This window comes from Urocitellus parryii, chromosome 7, assembly GCF_045843805.1.
Source record: "Urocitellus parryii isolate mUroPar1 chromosome 7, mUroPar1.hap1, whole genome shotgun sequence".
Classification (NCBI taxonomy): Eukaryota; Metazoa; Chordata; class Mammalia; order Rodentia; family Sciuridae; genus Urocitellus; species Urocitellus parryii.
In genome coordinates this window covers 3,730,608-3,749,012 of record NC_135537.1, presented here as the reverse complement: position 1 = coordinate 3,749,012, position 18,405 = coordinate 3,730,608, and the positions used below count along the sequence as shown (strand labels likewise).

At 49.9% G+C, this 18,405-nt stretch overlaps 1 protein-coding gene across 5 annotated transcripts in view; it reads right to left on the bottom strand.

Annotated features, from left to right (window-relative positions):
• Trappc9 (trafficking protein particle complex subunit 9) overlaps window positions 1-18,405 on the bottom strand; it is a 503,680-nt gene that overhangs the window by 170,775 nt on the left and 314,500 nt on the right. For all 5 annotated transcript variants that reach the window (XM_077800373.1, XM_077800372.1, XM_077800369.1 and 2 more), the window contains one exon: window positions 8,392-8,502. In XM_077800373.1, coding sequence (XP_077656499.1) covers window positions 8,392-8,502 — 111 coding nt within the window. The remainder of the gene's footprint in view (window positions 1-8,391; window positions 8,503-18,405) is intronic.

Genomic DNA, 18,405 nt, shown 5'->3' with positions numbered 1-18,405 from the left:
TTTTCACTATAACGTTTTGGAGGGGATCTCATTTGATCTTGCCTATTGCAGAGTTCATTATGTATGTTTTTTCCCTCTTTTTTTCTTTTCTTTATTCATCTTGGATTTGGATTTCCATTTCATTTCTAAGATTTAGGAAGTTTTCTATTAATGATTTCATCAAAAAGATTGTGCATTCATTTTGTTTGTATTTTGGAGCTTTCGTCTACCTCAATGATTAATTTTTGTCTCTTGATGGTATCCCAGATTTCTTGAATATTATGGTCATGTTCTCTTAACATATTTCCTTTATTGTCAACTTTATTTTCAAGATTATACTTCAAGGCCTGAAAATCGATCTTCAGAGTGGTCTGTTGGTTTCATTGAATTTTTAATTTAATTTACTGAGCCTTTCATTTCCAGGACTTCTGTTTCTTCTTCAGAATTTCTATGTCTTTAAGTTACTGTATTTTCTAATTTTACTCCTTATGTCTTCTTTTAGCTCATTGAACATTTTAACCATGAATTTTCTAGATTCTTTCTCTGATATCTCCTCCACTCTGGTCTCTGTGCAGTCAGTTATTGAAGTGTTGTGGGCTGTTTGGGGTGGTCTGTGCCCATGCCTTTTCATACTGCTTGTATGTCGACCCATCTATTGGGAAGGTCATTTCCATAGAAAGGAAACCCACACCCTTGATTGCACACCCTTCACCCAGGCCCTGGCCTGCTCTGATTTTCATGCGTGGTGCACAGGCATGGTGGTAGGTGTGTGGCAAGGATTAATTTTACTATTTAGAACACTTGTCAGACATGAACTGTTATTCCTATTTTATGCAAAAGCCCTTGGGACCTCAACAGGCTAGGTGACGCACCCCAGACACTGAAGAAGCTCAAGCAGAGCCAGGCTGGGAAGGACTCCTGGGCTTCAAGCCTGCTCACGGGCCTCCGCCATGGCAGTGAGCAGCTGAGGGTCTAAAGACAGGGCGAGCCACACATCAACAGGGGCCCTCCTGTCTGCCCCACACTAAGGGAACACTCAGACATGGTCCCATAGGGGAAGTCATCAAGAATAACAGAGAGAAATACCCAGAAGGAAAAGCTCCCAGCTAGGATTTTTAAGGAACCAAAAGCATCGAGGCGTATGCAAACCCAATCAAGCCGTCATATTTTTCTGTACTCACAAAAAGCAAAGAATTTCTCCTGTCATCTGAGTCTTCAAACCACCGCATCTTCCAAGTTACTGAACCTCAATTTCAGCTGCTTCTCGGGCTGAACTCTGGCATTTCTGCTCTCTGCCTATTGATCATTAGGAGGCTTCCCTTGCCTCAAGAGCCATCTGGGTTTCTATTAGAAACACTTCACAAGCTGCTCTGGACAGGGCACTAGAACCCCCAGCTCTACCAGCCCTTGCAGGGTAGGCTAAGCAAACCTGAGCCTCAACCAATGGTGCAAGAACACATAGGTGCCTTTTCTGAAGCCAAGTCTCTGAAGGAATCTCCTACTTTCCTTTCAGATTGAACAACTAGGTACACAGAAAAATTTTTTTTAATTATATGTAACTCAGAAAGACTGCAGAAGGGAACACCCAGGCTGAGAGGTGGAAAAGTGCTAAAGTATTATAGGTAACATTAAATAACAACTAGTGTTATGGTTTGCATATGAAATGCCCCCTAAACAACTAGCTCATGTGTTAATGCATTTGGAGCAGAAGAATTGGCTAGAAGAGTGTAATGTAGTCAGTGGATAATTCATTTGATAGATTAATCCATCTGATGGACTAATAATTTGAATGGACTGAGGAAGTGGTGACCCTAGGCAGGTGTGCTGTGGTGGAGGCGGAAGGTCACTGGGGGTCTGCGCTTAGGCCTTGTACTTTGGCCCTAGTTCTGTTGCTTCCTGGTGGCTGTGAGCAGAGCCGTGCTCCTTGACACCTTTCTCCACGACGTTCTGCCTCACCCTGAACCCAGAGCAATAGTCAGCTGGCTACAAACTGAACCTCTGAAGCCATGGGCCAAAATAAATTTCCTCTTCTAAGTTGTTCTTCTGGGGTATTTTGGTCACAGCCACACAAATATAACTGACACAATTAGTGATAAAACTAGTCTCCCTCCGCAGATTAGGTCTCACTTTGACGATCCACAGTGTTCCTTGGAGTGTCTGAAGGAACCAAATGAGAAACAGCGTTACAGACAGCTGGGGGAAGAGCCAGGTATGTGCCTTCTGTGCTGTTCTGTGCTTGGACGGGCAGGAATAGGAATGTGCGGCTTGGCACAGTCCCTGGGAGACAGAGCTACACAGAAAGCTCAGGGCCCCCGAGCTGTGGGCTGTCCCCTCCTGGGTCGTCCTGCACCAAAGCTGCTCTGTGGTCCATCTGGGTACACTGACAAAGCAGACAACAGGGTGGGTCCATCCAGATCCTCCAGGCCCCAAACCCTGCCATGTGCCGACACTTCAGTGCCAGGTTTCCTGCAAAAGAACGCAGTCTTCCGCAGCACAGGAGGACAAAACAGTCTCTTGAAGCATGTAATGAGACAACATCTATCACCATAAATTAAAAATAGATTTATGCATTAGTGAGGGTTATTGTGAAATTTAATTTTAATGGTTTGATAATTAAGCAAACAACAATTATCATACCTTAATTCTGGTCTGTTTGGGGCCAGTGTCATTCTGACTCAGAAAAGCCTTCCACCGTCTCGGGTGCCTTTCTGAAGCTAGGTGAGAAGGGATGCCCAGCTCTGGGGACACAGCCCAGCCACAGAAGACAACTCTCATGAAGAGCTGTGCAGCTGGTGCCCTGCAGCCACAGTCCAGCTCCAGCCAGCTGTGTGGCCACGGCAGCCTTGACTCCTCTCTCACAGGGAAAACAGGCTCACAGTCCATGCCTCAAAGATCAGCGGTGAGGGTGAAGAGGCCGAGCAAGAGACCTCAACAGCACAGGCCTGGGCAGGAGAGGAAGGCTCCCACAGCCGCAGGCCTGGCAGGACATTTCTATCCACGTCACGACCGACAGTGGGGAGCACAGAAAACGTACTCACCACAGAACCAGCAGCACTAAACCTCTCATCAAAAGTGAAGCTCACCCACTGTCCTGAGTCACAGACGCACGCTGAGCAGGTCCCCGAGACTCACAGCTGCGAGACGCACGTGCTCTGACTCCCAAGGGCCCACAGAGAAGAGTTGGAATGTGGAGAAGCACCTTCTACACACTCTGCTGAAATGCTGTGCTTTAAATCAGAAAGATTTCTCTAGGAAATGCAGTGGTGAGGGGGTGTTCCTAATCTGTAAAACCCAAACCCTCAGTCTCTGGACAGCTCTTCCACCACTCCCTGCACATGCACTCCACCCCACGGTGATGGAATTAGGAGGGGGAGCCGTCGGGAGGTAACTGGGTCCTGAGTGTGGCCCCATGAACAAGATTAGTGCTCTCAGGAACCAAGAAAGGCCCCTCCCTCAGCCTCACCTGAGGAGAGTGATAAGCCTCTCTGCACAGCAGGAGGCGGGTGAGGGCCAGGCAGAGTCAGCTGGGCCTCAATGCTGCCTCCAGGGTGTGAGGAACAAGCTTCTCACAAGCAGTGGTTTGATCTCAGTAGCCCCAGGGGTCAAGACAAAAACCTGGTACTAAAAGTGGGGGCTGCTGCCACAAAGACGTACACCGTACAGCAGCTGTGGGCTGGGGACCAGGCAGACCCTGGGAGGGCTGCGAGTGCACCTGAGAACAGGCCTACACTGCCACGAACACCTGTCAAAGGCGACTCTGCCAAGGGTCGTGATGTCGTGGTGTGGACAGATGACTCTTGTGAAGAGCTGTGTAGCTGGTGTCCTGCAGGTGTCCCGAAAGAGCAGGGAGGGCTGGAGAGGCTGCCAGTGGAAGAGGACATCTAGCTGACGCCCCCGGGACCTGGCTGGTGATGGCCACTCTGAGGAGACCTCAGACGGTGGTGCAGATGATGCTGCAGCTCAGAAGCAGAAAGGCACCTGGCCATGGCCAGGCAAGACCACAGCTGGCGTGTGCTCACGTGCCAGTGCTCCCTGGGAGGCTGAGCCTGTGAGCAGCCAGCTGGAAATTCGGCAGAGGAGAACATCAGCACAGGGTTGGAGGTGCGGCTTGGTTTCTCTGGACCTCTTAGAGCAAGATGAGAGAATGATACAAAGACAGATTGTAACCCAAAGAAAAGCAGAACATAGAAAATTCTGTCATTCAGCCTGTCCACAGTGAAAAGAAGAACACAGAGGGTGTGACCAGGTCACTCAGGTGGGTCACTCAGTCACCTCAACAGAAGCCCAGGACTCCCTGTCCCAAATGGCGAATGACCCAAGGGCACTTCAGAAGTCATCAAGGATGGCCCTCACCTCACAGGCCCAAAGTGCAGGAGCCTGGCGCAGATCAGAAAGCCACACTGGGGCAGGGACCATGGAGCCACCAGTGTGACAAGATGGCTCCTGCTCAGAAGAACACAGGCACTTTAGGGGCTGGATCTCTGCCTTGTGGAGCTGCAGGGTGCTGGGTCTGGAAGGAGGCCCCACCTTCATAGGTCTGAAATGGGGGCCCATTCTGGTGGATCTGGAAGGCCAGCATCAAGCCAAGAAAGGCTATTCTCCAGCCTTGGCTGCTCAGCTGCGTTCTGGACTTGCTTGGGATGAGGATCTTTTTCTTACTCTTCCCTGTAGGAATGGGAAGGAACATTTATCCCATGCCTATCCCACCACTGTATTTCAGAAGCCCGGAACCAGACCCTTAGCTGGAGAGCATCTGCCTTGTGATCAATGGAACCCTGAGTCTTGCCCACATTGATGCAGACAGGTAGTGAGGCTTGGGACTAAAGACTTTTGAGTTGATGTCAGAAAGATCTGAGCTATGGGAATGCAATGAATTGATTTGGCAAAAAAAAAGAAGATATGGCCTTGGGAGAGCCGGGCATGGAATACCATGGCCTGAATGTCTGTGTCCCCAAATTCACATGCTGAACTCCTAATCCATGATGTGATGCTGGGGGGGGAGCTGTGAGAGGGGCTTAGGATGAGTGCTTTTGAGAAAGAGGCCCTGAAAACTCCCTCACCCTTCTACTGTTGACACTGTAGAGAAAACACAGCAGACTCAGAAGCAGCCCTCGCCAGACAAAGAACCTGCCACAGCCTCCTCGGCAGGCCCTCACCTCCAGAGACATACCCTGTTGCCCACAGCCCTTGCCCGTGGCACGTTGTTTGCTGTGGCAGCCTGAGGGGCCTGGGACGTCCTGCAGGTGAGCAGACTCCTGCCAGGGAGCCACAAGGCCCTGTCCCAAGCAGCCCCGCCCCCCCCAGCCTCCCTGCACTGCAGGAGGCCTGGCCCCAGCAAATGTGCAGCTGATGAGTTGAAAGATGGATGAGTTCCCTGAAAGCCAAAGATTCGATTGCTTCCCCTCTGCTTTGGAAATCATCTGACTGTCCCCCAGGGCCCACTGTGTCCCAGACTTCAACCCAGAGCAGAGCTACAAGGAAGTGCTGCGGAACCTCTGGGAGGCGAAGAAGGGGAGGGCTTAGCACAGTGGGGACTCGCCCTGGAAGGCAGACTTGGTGGCCTCTTTAGAGTTCCCCACTCATTCTCTCTCTCTGCTCCTTGTTCAAGACATGATCACTTCTTGCTCCCAATGTGCACTCCCACCACTGTCACCTGCCAGGTAGTATGAATATGCTTTTTCTCTTTATAAGTTAGTTACCTCCAGTGTTTTGTTGTAGCAATGAAAAGCTAACACTTCCCCTCACCCTTTCTTCTGCTGGCGGAAGGTGGGATTTTCAATGTTGAGCACAACTCAGCAAAGGCCACACAAAGGTCCCCGATGGAGAAGGGGAGTGCCAGGAGAGACTGGGACCAGGCCCGGGAAGAGAGGGGCCCAACCCTGTGTGAGTGGAGCTGACGGATGCCTAGGTGTGTAAGGTGCATCCCATTGCGGCAGCTGCTACCACTGCCTTGCCACCTCCCCCCAAACTGGCCCCGAGAACCAAAGGACACGAACCCTCTGTGCAGACTGAGCATGCACCTGACCACAGAAGAGAACTGTCTTCCTGGGCCTAGGCCTTGGGGTATCTCCAGCAGGGGCTCACAACAGAGTCCTTGGGGGTTAGTGGGCACCCCCAGTAGTGGGGACCCTGAGGACAGTGCCCAAGATGACATTCCAGGCAGACCTAATGTCAGCCTCTCATCTGCCCACCATTCCTCACCCCACAGGGACAGCAAGGAGCAGGGGGCACCCACCTGGGCTAGACCCTGCAGTGCCCACACAGTGCTGCCCTGGCCGAGACGGGTCCTCATCCATTGACCTTGGTGCCCCTGCAGCCTGACGCGGGGCTCACCCCATAGCAAGCTCTCTAACCATCAATATTTACTGAATGAATATTTTATGAATGACTAAAACAACATGTGAGTTGCGAGCTTTTGGAAATGAGAAGTTCAGCAAAACGCTTAATAAAGCAGCAGCCTGAAGCACAAAACCAAATCGCAATTATTTGCGACTGGGGTTGCTAATATTATTCAGCCTTCCTCACTGCCAAGAATGAGTAAGCTACACCACAGCACACGCTTGGCAACGCATACTTCTTAAAGTGTTTTATATTGGTATCATAAGAAGACCAGATTTATGTTCTCTGGGATCTTGAGCTACAGCAAGACCTCTAGACAAAGAGGACGGGGCAGAGGGTTCCCCTCACAGCTAAGGAGCAGGGCAGCAGCTGGCACCACTGCCTCAGAAGGCTCTGTCCTCCTCCTGGGAGCCTCCGGCACATTTGCCAGCAGAGCACAGGAGCCTGAGCGGGCACACACTGCACAGAAAGTCCTGCTGGGGGTAGGGAGAGCCAGGTGACACTGGGAGTGTGCTGGGAGGCGCTCTGCTCCTCTCAAAGGAGGCTCATAAATGCCCCCAGCCACTGGTCTCCAGCTTCCAATTATCTCCCACAGGGCTGCAGGCCCTTGCTCTACACTCCTGTGTCATTAACAGTCATATTAAATACCAGTATCCTGGGAGCCTCATGGTGAGGGCATCGGCATAGAGACGAGCCAGGTGCCATATTTACACAGTGAAATATTAACAGCAGTCAAATGAAAGAACCGGATTTGTCACTCCAAAGAGTAGTGCTTATTTTGATTTTCAAAAGGACATATATGATAAGGAACCACTTAGGCCATTTAAAAAAAAAACACACTCAGAATACGACCTGGCTCTGGGTATGTATATATACAATGAGAGTGGCAGAGCATGAGGCCAACCCACATCACCTCCTCGGCAGAGCTGCCCCCGGGGAAAGGAAGATGGCACCACGTGGATAGGAAGGGGTTCAGCTGTTTTTCTTTTGCTTATTTTTCCAATATTTTCTTATTTAAATGATGCCCAATATAAAGCTGAAGGGTCTCACAGTGAACGCCTTGCACACCCACTGGGCCAGACCTGCTTCCATGCGTATCTGTCCCTCCACTCTCCTCTCCAACCGGCATCCAATAAATGAGTTCTGCACTTCAAATACCATTGCAGAAACGCACCAGGCCCAGCCCCTTCGGCGTGTGGATCAGCAAACACTGAGGCACAGTGTCTGTTGACAGTCTTTCTTTGATGTGAATTGCATACAGGGAAACACCAGACCATCACCCAGGAAACCACCTTCTGCCCTTTAGGTCAGAGCCATCCCAGCCTTTCCCGCCGCAGACTGGCCCTGCTGGCTCCAGGCTCCTTCACTACTCTGGATGCCCCTGAGGCTCACCCTCAATGAGCAGAGGAATAACTCCTCTGTTTGTGTTGGGGTACTACCCCATTCTTAGGAAAATGTCACCAATTACTTTTCTTTCTGTAAGGGCACCAGCACTCTTTCTAGTTTTTGGTTTAGAAACACTCTTGTAATGCTCTTTTGGTGACCATATGTTTGGTTTTTCTTGAGTAACTAACTAGGGCTGGAGAATCTGGGCAAGGGTCAGGGTTGGTTTTATAAGAGCTGCAGCCAATTCTTCCAGCAGCTACACTTCTTACAGCCTTCCAGTTGCTTCACGTCCTCGCCAACACCATTCTAACTGTGCTGAGGACTCGCGGTGGATCTGACTGTGCTCTAGATTTGCATTTCCCTGCTGACTAATAATGTTAACATGCCAGGTATTTTTGAAAACATTTTCTTTCCTTAAAATAAGACAGAAGGGGGTGGGGAGGGAGAAATCTGGAGTAAATATAGCAAAACGCTTTTACTTATATTTCTTATTTTTCTGTATGTTTTAAATATTTTGCAATTAAAACCTAAAAAATAGTATCCCTTCTCTAGGTGCACAGCCCTAACCCCCAGCCGGGCCCAGAGACACAGCTTCTTGGTGTGGAGAGCCCGCTGCTACTGCCACACTGCCACTTCAGGGCCATCCCTGGGCCCAGCCATGCTCCTGGCAGCAGGCAGAACACTCACCGCTGGCACTCGCCGGCATGCAGGGTGAGCTCCTCATTGTTCCTGGCACCGATGGTCAGCTCGTGCTCCGTGGAGTTGAAGACGTCCAAAAGCAAGTGGCACTGCCGGGTACTGTGTTTAAAGACAAGAGAGAGTTCAGAATTTTCCAGAGCCCATGAAGAGTGACCACCTCTCCTCCTCTCTGAGTAGGCACCACGAGGTGCAGACGTGCAGAAGTGTGATTTACCAAAGGCCCCTGGGTAGAGAGGATCACCCAGCCCTGTTCTGCATGGCTGAGCTCAACTCATTCTAAAGTGAGTCTGGGTCTCAGGTCCTCCTTCGTCCTGGGGACATGTATTGCAACTCAGTCATGCCTACGGCATACCACAGGCCTTGGAAGACGACTGGACGCATAGGAGGACTGGAGCAGCCCACACCAAAGGAAGATCCCCTGAGCTCATGGCACACAGCGCCACTCAACAAAGGTTGTGTAAAGAGAGGAGCCCTTCAGCCCCCTGGCACCACGCCAGGTGCTGCACCCTGGAGCACGGAGAACTGGACCCCAGGAGTCTCTCCCCCCAGGGGTAAGGGTTCCACCTTACCCTTCGCAGCTGTGGCAGCACCATAGGCTCACATGCCACCTGTTGGAAAGCTCTACTCACTGCACTGGCTCCTCACGGCGGAAAGCAGTCTACGTGGCAAAGCTCTAGCCAGGAGACATGGCTCCTGGGACCTGCTCTGAAAGAGAGCTTGTGTCCTTCAGCCTCCCTCACCCCTATGCCTCCTCCCCAGAAGTAAGCTAGACACCTCAAAGCTCAGCAGCCCTTCAGGGACGAGGACAAAACCACAGCCTGCAGCGAGCGAGTGGGCTCAAAAGGGCCTGTGCCCACACCGTGCTGAGGGGCGGCTACAGCTCCCACTGCTCCTCCCTCTGGACTCTTCAGCGGCGTGGTCGAGCTGCTTTTTAAAAGCCAACAATGCTTTTTGTGTGTGTTGGTCACTATTTGTGAGGTCCCCATCACAGCTGAATGCTTGCCTAAAACTAACACAGTTCTCCAAATACCAAGCATCATGGCGAGCACATGACAGGTAATCGATACGTGTTCGCTGGCCCAAGTAGCACAGCTGTACCCAGGACTGGAGCTGACAGAGAAGAGGGCACAGGGCAGAGCTCATCCATCTTAGAGGAGGAGAGTGAACTGTCTTTATGGCGGGAGGGAAAGACATGGAGACAGACCTGTTGTCTGGGTCACTTCTAGTTTACTGCGGCCACGGGGCGTCTGAATTCTCATAGGTCTCCCCCAGGTGGGAAGCGAGGCCCTGCTGCTTTCTGGGAAAGCCAAGCCCAAGGAAAGGGGAGGAGGACAGACCCTGCCATGTGCCCAGGCATCCCAACTCACCTAGGAGGCAGCTCCTGCCCCTGTGCTCCCCTGAGGAAGGGAGGCCCAGGAGAGGACAGAGCAGGGGGGTGGTGCCCAAGGCTCCACCTTCACGGCTGCCGGGGACCTGGCTTCCTGGACCGCACCTGTCCTTGCTCCCTGTAGAGAGGGAAACCGAAGTGCACAGGGGTGCACCAGCACGTCCAGGGCCCCAGGCACGGTCCTGGCTGTGTGTGTGTGACCTCTCAAGAGGAAGGCAGAGGAACAACATCTTGTTTCTGGCACAGACAACAACACCGAACCAAGGTGGCAACACACACCTTCAGGTGACAGGTTCACACTGGGTGATCCAGGGTCAGGTTTGGCACTTAGAAAATACTCATGCACTCCGAGGGGTGCCTACGAGGGGCTCTCCCTCTGCTCGCAGGAAAGTGAGCTCCATGAAGCAGGGTCTGTTCTGCCTTCATCAGAACTTCATGAAACCCTTACACAGCAACATCTTTCCCCAGAAACGGGAACTTGTAAAACGTTTACCAGAGGAGGAAACCAAGGCGATGTCTAAAACTACCAAGTATCATGGCTAGCACATGACAGGTAATCGATGTGTGTTCGCTGATCTAAATAGCACGGCTGTTTAAAGCCTGGAATAAAAGGCACAGGTACCCGTTGCCCGCCGCCCCCCAGGGCAGCGCTGCGGGACGCGCAGGAGCGGGTGGCCTCAGTGCACAGCACAGTTCTCCTGGGCTGTGCCTCTGACTCACTGTCTGTGTGTGGGGGCGTCTGGACCTCCTATTCCCTCTAATTGCTGACATGATGATGCAGGGGTGGGTCTTTGTTTTCTGTCTATTACTCATAAGTTAATTCCCTTTCCCAGACTGCAGCAGCATTTGTCCCCACAGTAATATCACTGACTCTGGGGATCTTTCCCCAGCACTTTGGAAGATTTTCTCCCAGGCTTATGCTCCACTTGAGCTCAGAGTACTTTAAGTCTTGTTTGTTTATGTTTTTGTTTTTCTGGACCTATCTTTCTAAAGAATAGGAAAGTCCAAGGAAGCTTCCTGGAAGAACTGAGATCGAAGCAAGCTCCGAAGGACAAATATGTTGAGCATATAGCAAGAATATAGAGAAGGGAGCAAAGACCCAGCTGCAGGGAACAGCACAGCATTTGGGAGTCTGAGGTGCAGCTGGGCAAGGGGGCTCAGGCTGCCACCCAGAACACACTCTGGCAGGGGAGCGGTCTGTGGAACTGCCTGTGCATTACTGTCCCCACCCAGAACTGGAAATGTCATTAACTCCCCTGACCTGTGTTCTAAGCAGGGACATGCAAGTGAACAGGGACCTGGGACCTCAGCTTCACATGAAGTCTACAGGGAGGGAGGGTAAAAGAATTCTAGTCTTTGTTTGTTAAATTAGAAAATAAAATGGTTTAAAAAGATCGCAGAATAAAGAGTTAAGGCACAAAATCAATAACATTACTATACATTAACTAAAAACAATCACAAGGTAAATTTTTTAAGAAAATGAATTTGTAATAGCAATGTAGTCCATAATACACATCCAAATAATAAAAGTGACACAGTGTATGCAAGGCACATACGGAGGGTACCTGATGCTTCACAGAATGACAGTAAAGAAGACAGATAACACAGAGATGGTATTACACTCAGTGCTGGGAAAATACTTCTAAAACAGTCGCTATTTTCCAATTTTACATAGATCCAATGCAACTTAATAAAGATGCCCCAACAAAGGCTTGTTCTTGGCAAAACCTGATGTGCTTTTCCAAATGTTCTACCAAAGGGCTGAGAACATGAAAACAGGGACAAGAAAGGCCTTCAAAGGGATTCAACCTACAAGGTATTGATGAGGACCATAGGGCTGCAGGTGAAGGCAGACATCCTGGGGCAGTGGCAGGTACCCACGTGGGCAAGTAAAAAGAGCCCAGAGGAGCCGTGTGCACATCAGGGGCTGAAGGGGTGATAGCCATGAGCATTCAACAGCACCCAGGACAAGAGGTCACAAGGGGCAGAAATGATCTGCCAGCTCCCACCACAGGCAAACAGATCCCAAGCAGACGGAAGTTCTACCTAAATATGAGAGCTTGGCATTATAATCTTAGGTGAACAGAGAAAGATTCCTCAAATGACTTACAAGATATACAAGACATAAAAGAATAAAATGTTTGGTTGAGTTAAAATGAAGAACTTTGGTATAAAAGAAAACATTAAAAACCAAAGAAAAACCAAGCCACTTTGGCAAAGGTGTTTGCACTACCTTAAACTAACAAGGATTAGAATCCTGGATTTCTAGAAAATTCCTATAAATCAATAACAAACGGCAGTAGAAAATGAAGCACAGGGCAGAAATTCACCTTGAAACTGGAGGGAATCCACTGGTCAATAAACAGTGATGGCTCAATCCAGCTGGTGGCCAGAGAAGCAGAGATGAGCCTCAGACACTGTCTCCCACTTGCCCCAGCGGAATAGCAAGACCTGTCCTTGCACAAGCACTGGTGAGATCTGCATCAGCAGAAGATGTGGAATCTTGTTCACAGCCAGGAGGATCATGATCAGTACGCCTCCTCCAGCGAGGACTGTGAGCACCCAGGGCTGTTGCCCATGAGACCCCCCGCCTGACGTTTTACTTCTGGCATGTGCTTCTTGGGGCAACTCAGAAGACAGCAGGGCACTTCCAGAAACATCTGCCACAGTGTCATTTGCAAAAGCAGGGGACTGCTTCTGAGGAAGTGCTCGTCGGCAGGAAGATGGGCGGCCTGGGACAGCCACAGGGCTGCAACCTGACACAGTGAAAACAAATCCAGAGCAGCTGCCCACCAGGAATGAAGCTGTGTCAGTCAGGCTGGCAGGGCTGTTGAGAACACACTGTGGACATGCCTGTCAGATGCTGACATATTTTAAAATATTCAACATTGTTTGTAAAGATCAAATTCGGGATAAAAGCCACTCCTGCTGAGTGAAAAAAAAAAGTGGCTCAGGACAGGGTACAGGGCATCCGTGGTGCACGTAAAACAGCAGCAAAGACTCAGCAAAGTGTCGACATGGCTTTTAACTGTTGTCCTGTGAGCTTTCTTTGTTTCTTATAACAAAAATGCTTTATAGAAAGTGTCCCATAAGTCACTTAGACTGCTGTCTCAGCTTGGGTTTTGCATAGAAAGTGGAGCCTGAGAAAAGCCAGGGCTCCGAGGAGAGGGGCCAGGGGAAGGTCGTGCAAATAGAGAGGGGGAGGTGGGACAACAGCACACTGTGTCGCCCTATGCGTGATGGAGCTGGCCCCGGAGGCAGAGTGGAGACAGCAGAAGATGTGGAATTCTTGGGAACTGTGCACCTGAGTCACAGAAGATGGAACAATGTATCCACTGACTCCTGACTGCACTGGTCAAGGTCTTCCTTGGGGATCAGCTCTCATACTTCATGCATGCTGTGCAGAGAAAATGCCCATGGTCATCCAATTCTGTAGCATTTAGAACATTCCAGAAAGCAAGAGTCCCTTGGCACTGTGGAGGCAAGGTGCTCTCAGGTAGCACTTGCAGAAATCTGGTTGCTGTGGCAACAGGGAGTGCAAAAGGAGGCTGTGGCATGCAGCGGGCAAAGACCCATCTGATTCCAGTAGGTGTGAAACCTAAGTGCACCTCTGAGAGCAGGAATTTAGGGATGATTTCACATCCAATGCCCACCGACGGCCTTCCTGAAGAAGTGACATTTGAGATTTAGGTGACAAGAAAGCAATCCTGTGACGGTCCTAGAGGAGAGCTTTCCAGAGAGCATGGCAATTAGTGCAGAAATCTTAAGGTACAGCGTGATCACAGAACAGGACAGTGAAGAAGAGAGTGGCATGAGATCAATGACAGAGGAAAGGCCGTAGGACAATACTGGTTTCATTCTAGCATGACGGGAAGCTATTTTGAGAGTTCTAAGCAGACGAGTGGCATGAATTGGTTGATGTGAAAAAAAAAAGGATGATTTCCAATCCTGAAAAAGAGGAGCAAGCACAGCCACCCTGACTGTCCTTCTGCAGGCAACTGACTCCTGTCTGCAGACCACAGCCAGATGGACAGCGCTGGGCCCTCAAACAGAGAACTACAGAGGACGAATCAGAGCAGAGGCCAGGAGCAAGTTCTGAACTGGGAGAATTTCACTCTCCCGCCCAGGGGCCCTGGCCTGAGCCAAATGCAGCTGGGGGCTGAGGGGCACGTGTGGGGCGGTACAGCCACAGAAGCCCCCCTTCCTGTAAACATCATTTACAATAGCCTCAAAAAATAAAATAAAATACTTGGGAATCAACTTAAGGAAAGAGGTGAGGGACTTACAATGAAGCTAGGGGACACTGCGTGAGGTACAGCAGGAATGGAATTCCTGGCTTTCCCCTCTGCTCCTCCAGCCCAGCCCTTGGCAGCACCATGAGATGGATACAGCACCAGTGGCCAGCAGGCCTCGCCTGAGGTGTGCCACTCCCTGACTCAGAAGCTGAGTTGGTTCCCAAGCCATGCCACCTGGTCCCCTCACTTTGCTCTTCCTCTGAGTCTCTGGCCAAGTGTCCTGCATGAGACACACAGAAGGGGAAACCCGGAGCCTGGCTCCAGAGCAGCCCATAGAGGAGGAGGCCCTGGGAGAGCTGGGGAGAGCCTGGGCAGAGACGGCTCAGAGAACAGCCTGCCAAAGCGAGGCACGGACAGCTCACCGAGGAGCACAGCGCAGGGCGCCAGACCCACGGCTAAGCTCCAGGGAGAACGCAGGTGGCCCACAGGAGGGCTGGTCGGAGGGCACCACGGTACCATGCAGCTGGACCTACGCCACAGCCCACACCAGGCCTCTGCACTGTGCCAAGAAGCAAATCCCTATAAACAGATGCCCCCCCCCCCAAAAAAAAGAAAACCTTCTCAGGATTCAAACAAGGCCCCAAAGGCTCACAGCATTAGGTTGAAATATTCAGAATATCACCAAAAATACCAACTTCCAAGGAAGAAGAAAATCAACAGGCAGAATCTCAAGATGACTCTCTCACAGAGAGACGCTACCCACAGTCCAACAAGTAAAAGTGGACACCCCTGGAACAAGTGGAAGGCGAGAGCTCAGCAGAGAAAGAAAGGTGCACAGAGAACAACCAAAGAGAAACTGTGGAAAAGAAAGAACTGGACTGAAAAATTCATCAGATGGTGAACAAGGGGCATGGCCACCTGATCTGACTGCAGCACCCACGTGGCAGACGCTCACGCTCCTCAAGGGCCTGCACCTGTTTACCAGGTCCTAGGCCAAGGCAGGCGCTCTGGCCACTAAAAAGAAGAGAGACCACAGGAAGAAGGCTTTGGAACCCGAAAGGAAATAAACTAGAACATTTGAAGATAGATTAATAAATCATCAAATAGAAATAATAGGGAGAGAAAATTATCATAAAAAAAAATAGTTCTATGGAACAAAAAAAGCCACTACAAATCGTGTCGTAGGAAATTCAGAAACAACGAAAAAAGCAACTACAGCTGTGAAGAAACGAAGGCTCAACACCTCCCAGACGGGCAGAAGCCACACACAGGTGCAGGAAGCTCGGCAGACCCCAAAGGGAAAACCAGAAAGAGATCCTCGCCCAGGAACATGCCTCGGCAGAAAGCTAAAAAGACAAGGAGAGCCGCCCGCAAACAGTGCCTCCACACAAGGCCACCGCGAGGGCAGAGGGAGGAGCGCTGTCCAGGTGCTGAGAGCAGGGGCCCTGGACTCCAGGCTGCGCCCAGGGATGGAGATGCAACGAGACGCTCTCCCGTGAAGGGGACCAGGCCGGCTCATCAGCACAGGGACCCCTCTAAGAGAAACACCAAGAAAGCTCTGCAGGTGAAAGGGCAGCCACCTGCACAAAGAAGCCCAGAACGCAGCCACTCCTGACCAGAAGCATGAGGCATGACAGCTTCTGTGACACTGGACACCAAACCCACACAGGGGAGGACAAACCAGCGGTTGCCACTGTTCCCGGCAGGTGGAGGGTCTGGTGAGGGCAATGTGATGGTTTATTTGTTGTTGCTTTTTCCCCCCTCAGTACTAGGAGTTTTATTTTGAGATAGGGCCTTGCTCAGTTGCCCAGGCTGACCTCAAATTTGTGATTCTCCTGCCTCAGCCTCCCCAGATGCTGGGATTACAGGTGTGCACCACCATACATGGCCATGATGAAGTTCTGAATGGAACTGCTTGTCCTATTACAGTAAATACACAAATATGTGTATATTAGAAGTCATAAAAATGTAAGCCAAATAAGTCTGTTTTACTGCGTTAGTCAATTTTTTTTAAACAATGCAATTAAAAAGCAAACATCACTACGAGTGTGAAATCCATTCCAAACATGATCTGTTGCCCAGAAGGAGTCAGGGCATCAGCAGGCTCTTTAGTTTCTCCGACTCTCAGTTTCCCCAGTAGGAATTTTCCATGACATTATTAGTAGGCTCCAATGGACAAGTGACGGTGCTTTGTAAAATGAGAGCAAGTGCTACACACACAAGAGGGCCAAAGATGACCATGTGCCTGGCTGCCGTCTGCAGAGCAGCAGAACCTGCTGCTGGTCAGCTACAGTGAGTGTGCGAAGCCCAGCCCAGGTCTGAGCATGGTGAGAACCAGGCGCTGTACAGGAGAGCCTATGGGCTCCCCTGCTTCCAGCCTGCTGCCATCCACGAGGCCTCCGCAGGCCCCGCCATCATGCTTGGCCACTCCCAGGAAAGAGGAAAGTGGGCAACACAAAACTAAGGCAGGCCTGATCTGTGTGGTCTTCTAAACTCCACATATGCCAGCCTGCTTCCTCTGCTGCCTTCCTTCTAGAAAGAACAGTGGACCTGAGGCTGGAGAGCTTTCTCCTAGTCTTAGGACAGCCATGGAGCCTAATTCTTTCTGAAGTCCAGAAAAACGCAGAAGTCAGAATTAGAACATTTTCTGGTGATAGAATCGTGACCTGGCCTCTGCTGTGCTGCATCACAGAGCTCCAGAATCCCACAGCAAAGACTGAACGGTTGCCATCTGCTAGACGGGGTTTCTATGACACCGCCCACAGCCACTCAGGAGGACTTGAGGGTCAGAGCCTCTGCAGTGACCCCAGGGACCAGGATGCATGCTGGGCTGGGTTTCACCATGCGTGCAGGATCCAGAGAGTCACAAGATGCTCAGATCTCAATGGAGAAAGGAGCACACGGCAAGAAGGCAATCTGGGTAATGGCCACAGAAGGTTCTAGAAAGGAAGTGACACTTCACTCACAGGCTTGAGAGCAGGGAGAAGGTCTTCTAGACAGGGTAAATGCCATACGAAATGGTTAAGCTCATAACAGCCAAGAGCCACGTGGGATCAACCCAAAAGTAAATAACCAGTGAATGAATAATCAAAATGTGCTATATTGATACAATGAAACATTATTTAGCAATAAAAAAATGACGTACCAATACTTCATTGTGGGTGACCCTGGGAAACACTATGCTCAGTGAAAGAAGCTGTTCAAGTGTTACTTGCTTCTATTTACATGAAATGTTTAGAATAAGAAAATCTATACAAAAGGAAACCGACGGGTTGGGGGAGGGTGGGAGGAGGAATAGGGAGCAGCTGCTAATGGGGACAGGGTTCTTCTGAAGTGAAGCAAACTTCTAGAATTCGATGATGGTGACAGCAGAGTGACTCTGTGAGTGCACTAAAATGATCAACTGTACATTGAGTGGGTGAATTGTATGGCATGCAAACTGTATTTTAATGAAGCTGCTGTAAAAGAAAGCAAGCATCTGAGAACTGAGTGTCTCCAGCAAGATGCCCAGGAGTTGCTGGAGATCAGACAAACACTCACGGCCCTCTCTCCACCTTCCAGCCCATAGCCATGGTAGTTCTGCCAATCGTGCAGAGGAAGCTGCTAAACTACATAATGTGTGCTCAAGTGGCCCAGTGGCTAGAGAAGAGGGCTGTGAAGCCCACACACTAACAGGGGTATAAGAACGGTTCTGAAATTGTGCTCCAGGCCTATGAGTCATGATCATCTGCCACCACTCAACTGCAGCACCTCAATGTACTGTAGTGCATCAAAAAACAAGGCTGAAGAGATGGCAGGCAATGCCTGATGTCTGTCATCCCCGTGACTCCGGAGGTTCAGGCAGGAGGATCACAAGTTTGAGGCCAGCTTCGGCAACTCAGCAAGAACCTGTCTCAAGCTAAAAATAATTTTAAATAATGGGGATGTGGCTCAGTAGTAGAGCCCCCTGGATTCAATCCCCAATAACAGAAATAAAAAACAGGACAGCATATGATGATGACCACATCCAATTTGGATTTTCATCTCTGGGAATAAAGAAAATCCACATCCACCAATGATTATTTGAAAAAAAGTAATTGCAAATAACAACTTGAAATCATGTTTCATGTTTCATTAGTTGGGAATTAAACTTTACAATGATTAAACAAACCAGCTGAACTTGAAAAATGCCAAATGCAAGAAATCAAAAGGAAACACTGGCCAACTATTATACAAAACAACCCAGCTATTAACATCCATTCAACCCCCAGCCAAATGTGACATGCTCACTTGGAACTGATGTTTACAAATCAGGCTCTTAAATATGTTAACAAATATATGATGTTTGTTAAATAGAAAAAATTTCAAATATTTTTAGATAATATATAATGCTGTTTTAAA